The 13,853-nt window shown below is 41.6% G+C and overlaps 1 protein-coding gene across 6 annotated transcripts in view; it reads left to right on the forward strand.

The window, feature by feature from the left end:
• The window catches only part of LOC146366359 (uncharacterized), a 49,237-nt gene that overhangs the window by 1,428 nt on the left and 33,956 nt on the right, over positions 1-13,853 (forward strand). The window contains exon 1 of one of the 6 annotated variants that reach the window (XR_014797634.1): positions 10,235-10,610. The exons of 1 other annotated variant lie outside the window; for it this stretch is intronic. Coding sequence is in view for 3 of the 5 variants with exons in the window: in XM_084913121.1 (XP_084769247.1) it covers positions 10,479-10,610 (132 nt within the window). In the remaining 2 variants the exon portion in view is untranslated. Of the gene's footprint in view, positions 1-10,234; positions 10,615-13,853 lie in introns of those variants that run through there. 4 more of the 6 variants (XM_084913121.1, XM_084913120.1, XM_084913119.1 and 1 more) reach the window with 4 other exon arrangements.

Consider the following 13,853-nt stretch of genomic DNA (forward strand, 5'->3'; position numbering starts at 1 on the left):
CACATCACTTAACAATGACAACAACATTATCATCCTTCCAGCAGACAAGGGGCAGGTGCACAGTTTTGCTAAACCAGAAAGGCTATCATGAGAAAATTTTGTCACTGCTTAGTGACAAAAATACTTATGAGCCCCTGAAACGAGACCCAGGAAGTGGCTACAGGAAGAGGGTGATAGACTGTCTGAAGCACTTAGAACAGGACAAGGCTATTGACCGGACCTCATACCACAGGCTACACCCAGGAGAGTCTACACCAAGTCTGTGTGGTTTACCGAAGATACAGAAACAGGGTTTAAGACCAATTGTCTGTATGAGCAACTCGGTCACCCTATAACATCTCTAAGTTTCTGTCTTCAATCCTCAACGGCTGGTAGGCAGCTCTGAACACCACATCCAGAACACGTTGGATTTTGTTGAGAAAGTGAGAGATGTCATGATGGAGGCAGATGAAACCATGGTCTCGTACGATGTTACATCTGTCTTCACCATCCCCACTGACACAGCGGCCAGAGAAGCAGAAGAACATCACATCAAGAAGGCCCTGAGTAAGTGGTTATCCCAGCTGGACTTTTGTCAACAAGAAAGCTCCATCCAATCCAGGAGAGAAGGACAACCGCTGCCTAAGTGAAAACCTGTAGTGATCCCATATGTGTCAGGAATATCAGAACAGCTGAGACGCATTTTTTCTAAACACCGCGTTTCTGTGGCTTTTAAACCCCAAAACACGCTGCGCCAAATGGGTCCACCCCAAGGATCGTGTCCCCCGACACAAACAGAGTAACATAGTGTACACTGTTAAGTGGAGGAGGATTGGCAGGATTTATACATCGGGGAAACCAAACAACCTCTGGCTACAACACAGAAGAGCCACCTCGTCAGGCCAGGACTCTGCAGTCTATTCACACCTACAGGCCAGTGGACACTCTTTCAATGATGAGGATGTAACATCCTGGACAGGGAGGAACGCTGGTTTGAGGGCGGAGTCAAGGAGGCCATTTACGTGAAAAGGGAAAGACCATCTCTGAATGGAGGAGGGGGCCTAAGGGTACATCTGTCACCATCTTACAAAGCTGTGATTGCAGCCATTCCCCAACTCTCTGTGAATGGGACTCATGGACATTGATCAGTGGTTGTTGATCAATGGTCATGACATTGACATTTGACATGACATTTGCATATTAATAATCAATGAACTGACCTCCCAGCCCATTGTTCATTCAGTGGTGCTGGTTTCAGTCATTGTGCAAATGTGCTGTTTATAAGGTTGGAAACCTGCAGTCAACTGAGACTGAAGAAGTCACCTGATGAGTGATAAAACGTTCCTCCCACTAAAAACTTCTCTGTTATAGATTTTTCTGAATTAACTTCAATAATTAGAATAATGGTAAGTCACTGAAACTTTCCCAACACAAAATTTCAGCGTTCCTCTTCAATCCTTCTGACCACATGGTGGCCTTAATTTATCAGAGCAGGAACAGACCATATTTGCACAAGTGGATAGAGCTGCTGGGGGACACCCACAATCTCGTGATTTAGGACTGCACTGACATCAGATTGAAATTCATGAGATAAGGTCACAATTTTTCAGTGGGAGTGTGAGTGGGAATAGGCGAGACCTACTGACCCTCAGTGGTACTGCATTTTAGGCACTTCTGTATTGGTAGATGAACCATTACAGACACATCAAAAGTTATATTTTTAGCTCCATTTTTTGTCCATTTTTAGCTCAAGTAATGTTTCATTACTATTAATAATTTATATATCATACAACCTACACATAAATGCAACATGCAAATAGAAGCCTTGAAGCGAGATATAGCCCACTGTGTGATATGAAAACAGTTATAAATTAAAAAGAAATGTCCAGAGACGCACAACAGAATAAGCATCACAGGATTAACTGACTGGCCTAAAGTGAGAGAGATGAAAGCTGGGCATACACAGTACAAAGACCTACATGATAAGCATTTTTAAATATATAAAACCAATATAATCTGTGGTTGTGAAATTGTGTTGAAATGATGTAGACAATATATTTTTGGATGTGGTGCTATAGAGATATTTGTCAGAACAGAAAATCGTTGGCATGTTTGGTTCAGGGTTTGAGCTTCCTGAGCTAAACACATACACGTCATTTTAGCAAGTCACAATAAGTGCTTTGACTTGTGATGGAGCTTCTTATTGGTGTGACTTGAATATATGTAGCCTATTAAGAGTACTTTCAAAGATGAAGTCCAGGCACCAGTGTGCCGCCACAATACTTTATTTATAAAGCCTTGAAACATTTCAGCCAATGGGACTTGTGTGTTTTCTGGTGTGTTAGCAATTTAAAATGAAAGATTCAAATGTAAAACAACAAAAGATATCGACAAAGACAGGGAGAAAGATATGAAGTGAGACACAGGTGGAAGAAATTAACAAATTACAGAAAATCAGGATAAGAAGGAAAAGAAAGCAAACCAGAAACAACAGAAAACTATTAAATCAAAAAAGTAACTGAAAGAGAAACTTATACTGGCAAAGATACAGATGGAGACAGAACAGAGGAAATAGACAAACAAAACCAACAAATATTACATGGCCCCGTCTTTTGCACCATTTCAGTCACAAATCAAACAATTTAGAGTTGTGTGGGAGCTGGAGTCTATCCCACCTGCGATCCTCTAGGCAGGTTCCCAGGCATAAGAGGACTAACTCAAAGACATAGTCAACCATATATGCTCACATCCACTCCTATAGCCTAGTTAATAATTCAGTATTGTGGGCGTTTCCTACAGATTAAATAGGAAACAATATTGAGATTCTGGTGAAGGATATAGCTGATCCTCCCTTGGCTCATCCTCCTCACTGGGAAGGATGCCAATTAGACTACATCCAGTTAATGTCACCATCTGCTGTAGCCTGTAGAGATACTTCGATATAAAATCACTTCCAAATCTGCCTGAAAGACTTCATCAAAATCTTTTCTTCCAATAAGGGATTAAAAGCAGATTAGTGCCAGATTAAACCCAGAATTCATTACATTGACAATCTACTCCAGTTGCAGTTTAACAATAATTTTGTATCTGAAGGTTAAATCTCAGTTTTGCTCCCCGTCATGGCAGCAAAGCGACCACCCATTCCTCTCTTTCTCTCCCCCTAGTTTCCCTCTCTTCCCCTTCAGTCTGTATTGTTCTCTTTCAGCTGTGCTCTTTATCCAAGGTGACCCAGTTATTGTTGTGCATGTGCATTACTGTTGTCTGTTTAGATGTGATCTGCTGGACAGAGGGCAGGAGCAAGTTCAAACATCTTGCTATTCATCACTAAGTAAATAACATAAGAACAATCATAGTTTTTTTTTTTTTTACAGCACTGTAGCCAGGCTGACAAAAGGTCAGAGCTCTGTTGAGCCAACCTTCCCTTTAACGTTAACTAGTAATGACTTCATGAACTTCTTCACTAATAAAATTTAACAATTGGAGAAAAAAACATATTCATAACATCCCACAGATCTATATTATTACGTATGGCTACTTTCAATATTTCAATAGATCATAATTTAGACTCTTTTTCTCCAATTGATCTTTCTGAGTTAACTTCAATAATTACTTCCTCCAAACCATCAACGTGTCTTTTAGACCCCATTCCTACAAAACTGCTCAAAGAAGTCCTGCCATTAATTAATGCTTCAATCTTAAATATGATCAACCTATCTCTAATAATCGGCACAGAAACAGCTTTAGTGAAGGTTACAAATGATCTTCTTATGGCCTCTGACAGTGGACTCATCTCTGTGCTTGTCCTGCTAGACCTCAGTGCAGCGTTCGATACTGTCGACCATAATATCCTATTAGAGCGATTAGAACATGCTGTAGGTATTACAGGTACTGTGCTGCAGTGGTTTGTATCATATCTATCTAATAGACTCCAGTTTGTGCATGTAAATGGAGAGTCCTCTTCACACACTGAGGTTAATTATGGAGTTCCACAGGGTTCAGTGCTAGGACCAATTCTGTTTACATTATACAAGCTTCCCTTAGGCAGCATCATTAGAAGACATAGCATACATTTACACTGCTATGCAGATGACACCCAGCTCTATCTGTCCATGAAGCCAGATAACACACACCAATGAGTTAAACTGCAGGAATGTCTTAAAGACATAAAGACCTGGATGGCCGCTAACTTTCTGCTTCTTAATTCAGATCAAACTGAGGTTATTGTACTCGGCCCTGAAAATCTTAGAAATATGGTATCTAAGCAGATTCTTACTCTGGATGGCATTACCTTGGCCTCCAGTAACGCTGTGAGGAACCTTGGAGTCATTTTTGACCAGGACATGTCCTTCAACGCACATATTAAACAAATATGTAAGACTGCTTTCTTCCATTTGTGCAACATCTCTAAAGTTAGAAATATCCTGTCTCAGAGTGACGCTGAAAAACTAGTTCATGCATTTATTACTTCCAGGCTGGACGACTGTAATTCATTATTATCAGGAAGTCCTAAAAACTCCCTGAAAAGCCTTCAGTTAATCCAAAATGCTGCAGCAAGAGTACTGACAGGGACTAGAAAGAGAGAGCAGATTTCTCCACTATTGGCTTCCCTTCATTGGCTTCCTGTTAAATCCAGAATTCAAAATCCTGCTCCTCACATACAAGGTCTTAAATAATCAGGCCCCATCTTATCTTCAAGATGTTATAGCGAGCAAGCAAGCACTTTTAGAATAAGTCCCAGCTGAACACAAAGTGCTGTACACTTGACATGCCAGAAATGATACATTAAATAAGTTTAAAAGTAAAGTAAAAATAAAATAAAATAAAGATAAAAAAAAAGATAATTAAAATGACATTTAAAATAATAAAATTAGCACAAATAGCAAAAACAATAATAAAATAGTATAAAATGATAATTAGATTAAAACAATAAAATCAGACTGTGTCATATGCCAAGGAGTAAAAATGGGTTTTAAGATGTGTTTTAAAAGTGGACAGTGAGGGGGCCTCTCTAATGTGCTGGGGAAGATTGTTCCACAGATTAGGAGCAGCAATAGAGAAGGCCCCGCCCCCTCTGAGCTTCCTCTTGGACCTGGGTACCTCCAGGTACAAACGCCTTAAATGATAAAAACTGGACTTGACAGTAGCCCTAATTTGAGTGTCCAATTTAAAATCACTGTCCATCTTAAAACCCAGGTTACAAACAACAGGTTTAAAATACTCTGCCAGGGGTCCCAAGCAGTGTTCAGTAACTAATTACTGATTACGTCCCCAAAAAAGTAATCCCGTTACTTTACTGATTACTTATTTTCAAAAGTAATTAATTACCTAGTTACTTAGTTACTTTTTAAAACCATGAATAGGTGATAAAGCAACAGATCTTTCAGCCCAATTCTACTTTTTCTGCATAATCCATCATACAAAATGAAAAAGTCTCTTTTTAAAACTTGTTTTATTAGTTTTAATCTTTTAACTTTATGCATCAAGCAAACATTAAATTATCTGCAACATTCACTGACTGGAAGAAATTTGTTTAACATTTAAACCTATTTTCTGGACATTCCAGCACATAAAATAAAATATTTTTTGTGTTTACACTCAGTCTTTCAAATAGATGCAAGTAAAACACAGCAGAAAATAAATAAAGTCAAAGACTCAGCGGTCCTGTTGCTCTATTTTCACCAATTTGAATGTCTTCTAGACATGCTAGAAGTGTCTTAATAGAGAAGGCATCTTTCTGCTTCAGAGGCAGATCAATCTGACAGTCGTCAGCATAGCAGTGGAAGGATAATCCATGCCTTCTGAGGATAGTTCCCAGGGGCTGTAAATATAATGAAAAAAGCAGAGGCCCTAAAATTGAGCCCTGCGGGACCCCAGACTGAAAGGCGGCAGAGGAGGACTCATACCCTAAAAAGTTAACACTAAAAGTTCTGTCAGAAAGATAAGACCTAAACCAGGGGTCCCCAATCCCAGTCCACGAGGGCCAGTGTCCCTGCAGGTTTTAGATCTCACCCTGGGTCAACACACCTGAATCACATGATTAGTTCATTACCAGGCCTCTGGAGAACTTCAGGACATGTTGAGGAGCTAATTTATCCATTTAAATAATCCGTGATGGATCAAGGACACATCTAAAACCTGCAGGGACACCGGCCCTCATGGACTGGGATTGGGGACCCCTGACCTAAACCATTTCAAAGCAGTACCACAAATGCCTGCAAGATGGTGTAAGCGAGTCAGTAAAATGTTGTGGTCTACTGTCAGGTAGTCACGGGGTCGGGGTTAAAAGAGAGACACCACCCACTTGTTCGCCGCTCAGACATCGTTCTCTTCATGTCAGGAGCTCCGAATCCTTGCCGACGTCAGTCTCCAGCTGCTTCTCCACCTGTGAGTGTTTTCCCTCTTGACTCTTTTTCTCATCCCGGCTCCGCTCGCTCTCTGTCTGCGTGCACTGATCGTTACTAGAGTAACTGCGTGCCTGTTCCAACCCATCGCTAGCCTTCGCCGCGTTTGGGTCTAGCCAGCACGCCACACGGGCACGCCGAATTACCGTGTTTAATTCGCGCGTTTCCCCCGATCGTGACATCTACAGTGTCAAAGGCAGCTGTTAGGTCAAGGAGGGTTTTTAAAACCTGATTGTAAGACCTCTAAGATACCATTCTCATAAAAAAAAAATCCATTAATTGGCAGTGTACAGATTTTCGACATAAAAGACAACTTGGAGAGAGGCCTGTAGTTAGCCAACACAGTGTGGTCCAGGGCAGGTTTCTTAAGCAGGGGTTGTACTACTGCATGCTTAAAATGAGCAGGGACTACACCAGATATTAAACTGCTGTTTATAACAGTAAGAACAGCCTGGCCTATGCTAGGAAACATCTCCTTAAAAAATTGTGGTGGGACAGGATCATTTGGGGAACCAGAGGGCCTCAGGTGGCCGACCACATCCTCTAAATAAGAAAGAGACACAGGCTCAAACCGGTTAAAAACAGCAGAGCAAGGGATCGAGACAGAGGGGTCGGACTCATGAGAGCCCGCGTGGCTGCAACCTTCTCAATGAAAAAACACATAAAATCATTAGTTTATGAGAGGCCTCCAAGCAGCCACTTTGTGGAGCATTTAAGACTTAAGTCAATAGAGTTAAATAACACACGTGGATTGTGACTGTTGGAGGAAATGATCTTAGAAAAGTATTTTCTTTTTGCCTCTTTGACCGTATCCTGATAGAGGCGCCAGCAGTCCTTTAGGATTTGAAGAGACACCTGCAGTTTGTCCCTCTTCCATCTGCGTTCAGCTCTACGACACTCCCTCCTCACAGCCCGAGTGGCGTCGTTAAACCAAGGGTCAGTTTTAGCCTCTGGCTGCCTGGTTATTAATGGTGCCACAGAGTCCAGAATGGTTAGGCAAGAATATTGAAACCAGGAGCTGAGGTCCTCTGTGTCCAAGGGAGTACGATCGGCGGGGATAGACAGCTGGCTAAAAGCAGAGGAGAACTGGGCAGCAGTGGAAGGGTTAATAATCCGACAGCGGCGAACAGGAGCGCTGGTTTGAACTGTGTGAAAACACAGCATCAAATAATACAGCCATATGGTCAGAGAAGGCAGTGTCAGTCACTTCCACGTTAGACACAGGTAGACTGTGCGACAGGACCAGGTCTAGTGTGTGTCCGTGTTCATGATCAGGTACGGGCTGGACCAGATTAAAAGAGTCAATGAGGCTTAAAAACTCCTTCACCAGAGGTTTGTCAGGACAGCAGACATGGATATTAAAATCTCCCACAATAAGAACGTGATCGTAGTTGGGCAGAATCCCAGCTAGAAATTCTGAAAAGTCATTTATGAAATTCTTATTGTATTTAGGGGGACGATAAATAACAACAAAGAGCACAGAGTTAGAGCGACTGACTTCAAAACACGTGAGCTCAAAGCTGGAAGACGAGGGCTGTGAAAAAACACTGTTAACCTCCTCCTCTCCCTGATGTCCTTGGTGTGTTAAAATAGGAACAACCCGCTGGTAAAAGTTTGGATAAAATACTGGACTCACCAGAGTTAAGCCAAGTCTCTGTGACACACATGAAGTCCAGGTTCCAGGAGGTGAATGACTCATTCAGAATCAAAGATTTGTTCACCAGCGATCTGGCGTTTACCAGGCCGATCCTGACAGGAGCCGGGATGAGGTATGTACCATAGTACCATATCACCCCAACAGAGCACTTCAGTCTGAGAATGCTCTCTTCCCTATGGTTCCTATGATATTTAAAAGTAGTATGTGAGGCAGAGCCTTTGCTTTCAGGCACCTCTTCTGTGGAAAATTGAATTGAATTGAACTTACCTCAGCTCACCTCATTCACGAACTTGCTCTCTAACAAACACAGACGATATAAGAGTGTTAAAAATGTTCCTGCTGTGGGATTTTATTTTAGCCATTACTTCTGATGGAATTGCAACATTGGGACAGTAAACTGCAACATCTATTTCAATTTGTTTTTTTTCTTTATTTTATTATTTTACTATAATTGTTAGTGTCACAATATATTTCTATAGCACAATTAAAAGCAACAAAGTTGACCAAAGTAATTTACAAGTTAGTTAATGAACAAGAGAAAGACAATGAAATAAAACATGAGAAGAAGCAAATGCGATATGTTGTGACATCACATCAAAAAAGTTACAGTATTACATTAATTTATTCAAACATTATCTAACAACATTTTAAACTACTTATTAAACATTTATCAACCTCTATCACAAAACCAGTAAATAAAAGACGGCCATAGCCAGTGTGACCTCACCCAAAGGTGTCCTGATATGAAGCCTAGCGCTGAGCGTTTCTGCCAGCACCATTTTGGTGTTTGGAACTGGATGTGACAAATGAGGAGAGGATCTGGTTGTAACCCACGCTTACTGGCTAACACCTTGTGATTAACAACATGGAGCCAATGGGAGAGTCAGATTTAGCTGTGTGAAGTGTGGTGGCGGCTTACCCACCCAAAAGCATAATGCAGTATACAGAGGTGCTTACTGCCAAACTGACAAAAGTAACTCACAGTCCAAAAAGAGAAAACATCCAAAAGCCTTAAGGAATAACTGAAGAAAGCAATTCCTGGGGAAACTAGGGACAGCACAGCTATGTGGGACAACTCAACAAAGGACAAATGGAAATTGAGAAAATTTATGCATAAGATAATGATGGGAGGGGGAACAGTTGGGAAACACAGCTGCAGACACCAGACCAAATGAAATGAGGAAGTACAAGTCAGCACATGACACAGAGAGAAATGCTTACCAAAGTAAAATGTGAGAGACGGCAGAACAAGGTAAATAATGAATGACTTCACACAAAAGGAAAACAGAGATGGAAAAACAAGGGAAGCAATACACAGGGACTCAGGGAATAAAATACAACCAACCGAACAGAACCAGATGAGAAACCAAAAACTGAAAATGTAAATAAATATGGAAAAACAAACAAACAGGAAACTCTGCACTCTTGCACACTCTGCAAGAGTCTGGGTGCAAGACCCAATTTAATTCAATTCAATTCACTTTTCTTTATACAGCACCAAATCACAACAACAGTCGCCTCAAGGTGCTTTATATTGTAAGGTAGACCCTACAATAATACATACAGAGAAAAACCCAACAATCATATGACCCCTATGAGCAAGCACTTTGGCGACAGTGGGAAGGAAAAACTCCCTTTTAACAGGAAGAAACCTCCGGCAGAACCAGGCTCAGGGAGGGGCGGGGCCATCTGCTGTGATTGGTTGGGGTGAGAGAAGGAAGACAGGCTAAAGACATGCTGTGGAAGGGAGACAGAGATTAATAACAGATATGATTCAGTGCAGAGAGGTCTATTAACACATAGACCCAGGGACCACGACAGAGAGTAGCCTAGTTTATCTTGCTTTCTAACTCTAATGACCATAAATGTACAAATTAAAGTTGTTTTTGCATGACCTGAAACTACCTGTCAAGTCCTCAAAGGCATAAGGAAAGTGTTTAATGACGTCACAGACCTGAATATAATATGTGGCAGTATTTATAGTTATAATGTAATTACCTACATAAAATTAAATAAATTAAGTAATTAGATAAAATCCATTAAAAACAGTAAATTATGAATTCGCAGTCTAAAGCAATTCACATAACAGTTAACATACACAAACAAAGATTATGTTCGTGATGCTAACAGTAGATATTAACTGTACATCCCCACAGGCCTAGCCTACTTGCTGAGATAGCTATCTTTTACAGTGTTGAAGCCTGGGGGGCGTGAACGGCGGATGCAGCGGGCGCAGATGGGGAGGGGGGGGTCGGAACCAGGCATACAGTAAAAAGAGAGAGAGAGATGTGCAAGAGTCTGCCAATAAAAATCGATCTCTTCAGCTCTAATTCACACACTAGCTCAGGTCGATATAGCCTGCCTCTCTCTCCCCCGCTGCTCTCGTTCTCTCTATCTCTCTCCACCACATACACGTACGCTCGCGGCAGCCGCCAGCTTGTATGCGTCCCTCCTCGCGCCAGAGAGTGGCCGCCTGGCTGCTCGCGCTGCCGTTGGGGAGCGGTGGAGAGGAATGCGCGCGCCGCGGCCGACTGGAGATGATCTCGTTTTGGCTGCTGTGCTGGAAGCTGTTGGTAGGTAAATAAACCAATCAACAACATTGAATAATAAAGCCGAACAGCGTCTTCCTCCTGGGTTTGCAGCTGTGTGGATGCACACCGTGTAGCCTGTGAACGAGGTGTATGCGCGAGGCTCTGGCTCAGCTTGGCTTCTGTATGCACGCTTATCTGTCACGATTTTGGTGCTTTGCCCAAGTTTAGAATATTGTCTTATATAACACTGCTGGCACAGCACTCATCTGACAGAACGCAGTAGAACGCAGTAGAACCAGGAGGATAATTGTATTTTTCATTAGAATTTAACTACAAAGAGCAGAACAGGAGGAAATGGAACGCTAGAACCGAGTGCAACAGCATCATGGCTCCATTTATAACTCATCTTTGGTAAAACACATGATGCCTAAAGCTGCTGTGTAATCCTCTCAAAACATAGACACACACACACACACACACACACACACACACACACACACAGAGGTGTCTGATTAAGTAATCGTCATAATGCTGTCTCCAGCTGCTGATGTGGGGGCAGAGACTGCAAGGGAATTCACTATACAGGGAATGTAACTCCATGTCGTGGATTTAATATATTTTAAACCTAAAGTTCAGCTGACAAAGGTCAGTGAGGTCTACCAATAATCCAAAAGTCTGCTGGTTCAAATCTAGACAGGCAGTGTCCAGGGGCATGGATTACAGCAGAGCGCCACTACACCACTAATGACCGTCCAGGCTGTCCTCAGAAACTGAAGAAGAAACAATGCTATTTTGAATGTGCGCAGGAGCACATGTACTGACTACATTTCTATGCCACGATCAGGACATGCTCAATAAATATGGCTTCAGTAGTGTATTAGAAATAGGGGTGGGCGACATAAACGATATATGATAGAAACGATATAAATTTGGCCAACGATAGAGATTTTGACTATACCGCTCTATCGCGATAGCGCATGTTCATCAAGCTGCGCCTGTTTTGGTCGAAAACGTCGCAGCGGCTAAAACCATTATCATCTGCAAATTATGGCGGGCGACAGTCATAGCAAAGAGATGAAGCACTTTTGAAATATGGGGAAAGCCAAAAACTGCGCTTCCTCCACTTCCGTAACATTGATTCATTAATGTTGAATTCTCTCGCAGCTGCTCTGTTCCCATGTTGTTGCAGTATATTAATAACTAACCTCATATTGTGGATGAATGATCTCAGTTGTTCTCCTGACTGACGTTTGGCCCGTGTACAGCATCCTGCTATGCGATTGCATTTGTCCCTGACCACCAGAATCCCTCACGTTAACTTTTATCGAGTGGAAAAAAAGTTGGCGTTCATCCTCCAGCTTCACTGTGCTAATGTTATGCTAACCATAGCTGTGTCGCTAGCAATCACGTAGCACAACATTATATACCAGGTAGTCCAACTTCAGTAACCCTGCAAACGTCACTGCTGTTTAGTTTTCTGTCTTCATTTATGTTGGAAGTGGTAGCAGAGCTGTACGTTTGAATTTGTTTCAAAAGTCTCTCAGTCAGAACATGGTATGAAATGTTTAGGTGGAAACTAGCGAGCTAACTTCCTGCTAACTTGTAACTCCGTTAAATTTAATAAATTCTGTTTTCATGGATGCCTGGATGTTAAACTTAATTGTTACACCTGGTAAAGCAGCAACGCTGATGATTTAATTAAATATGAAAGAATTTAGACCGTTTTTAACTCTTAGTGTTCGTTTGACTTTGGGACCTGAAGCGGACGGAGTTTTGGACCCAGATTCCTCCGCGAAGCTCCTCACTACGGCAGCGTAATGCTCTGACGATCCATCAAGCAGTGCGGCTTACCAAAGTTGTACTAAAACATTTTTAACAGATTTCTGCAGCCAAAATCGGTTCGAGGTCAGTAAGCACAACCAGAATTCATACATAAGGCACACTCTCGATTTTTGAGAAAATTAAAGGATTTTTAGTGTGGAAAACACGTTATACAGAAGAAAAGAATATATCGTGATATATATCGTTACCGCACATGCTTCAAATTATACCGTGATATGAATTTTAGGCCATATCGCCCAGCCCTAATTAGAAACTATATTCATTTGACAGATTAAAGAAATCATTTTCAGTATCAGGAGGATCTGATGTTTTCATAAACCGTCACATCCTGCCACTCAAGCTTCTGTGAGAAGCAAGCAGATGTTGACAGCTGCTAACCAACAGTTGTTGCACAGATGAAGTCTGAGCTACTGTGAAAGGTTATTCCCTGTTTATACTTTGTGCAGCAAAACTCTGGACTGTCCTGCAGAAGGCTTCATTTGCAATAATCCAGGGTCTTCAACCCACGCAGTCATATTGCAGTATTGTTCATTGTTATATTTTCTGCATAGTCTGCTATTTATTAGAGTTTCTGTTTATCAGGTTTTCCATGATATTATGTCCGATTACATACGTGTGTACGTACTTAAACCCTTAGTTTTCCTCAGTTCTTTGTTGTGTTGTTTGTCAGCCTGCGTGTTCCAGTTTGGATCATTTTACTCTGCTTTATCTCAGCTCTCTGGAATCGCTGCCTCATATAAATAAATGTTTTCGTTTATGTAAATGTGCTTTGGAGTCTGCATCTTGGGTCCTGGATTCTCCATAACCATGACATTATTGTGTTTTGGTAAGCTGGTCAAAGTTCATGAGTATTGTGTCTCATGGCTAAGAGCACACCTGTAACAGAGCTGTAAAAAGGCTATAGTCACATTTTGCTAAAAGAGTTTTGCAGATCAGAATGATGACCTTGCAGGCCAGACATGAACTCTGAAAAACAAACCCATGAATATTGATTCAAACTGGCAGATGTTGTATCAGTCAGCGAGTTAAAGCAGGGTCACTGCAAAATTAATAATAGTTTCAGCGAGAAACAGGATGGACATAATTGATTTCTGTCATGAATGGATCCAACTTTGCTCACCAGTATGTCGGTGTGTGTGAGGGAGCAAGAATGAGGGTGACTGTTGATTTCCATATTTACATAACTGCACGTCATGAAATAAGCACCAGGGCAGGACAGATGATTATGTCACAGGGCTAACACGATTCAGCTCAGTTCAATTTTATTTATACAGCCCCAAATCACAAGAACAGTCGCCTCAATGCAATAGTGTGCAAATGGAAGAAAGCAGTCTTACATATTTGTTTAATATGTGCGTTGAAGGACATGTCCTGGTCAAAAATGACTCCAAGGTTCCTCACAGCGTTACTGGAGGCCAAGGTAATGCCATCCAGAGTAAGAAT

This window comes from Perissodus microlepis, chromosome 18 (genome assembly GCF_051167445.1).
Source record: "Perissodus microlepis isolate ML-2025 ecotype Zambia chromosome 18, ASM5116744v1, whole genome shotgun sequence".
Taxonomy (NCBI): domain Eukaryota; kingdom Metazoa; phylum Chordata; class Actinopteri; order Cichliformes; family Cichlidae; genus Perissodus; species Perissodus microlepis.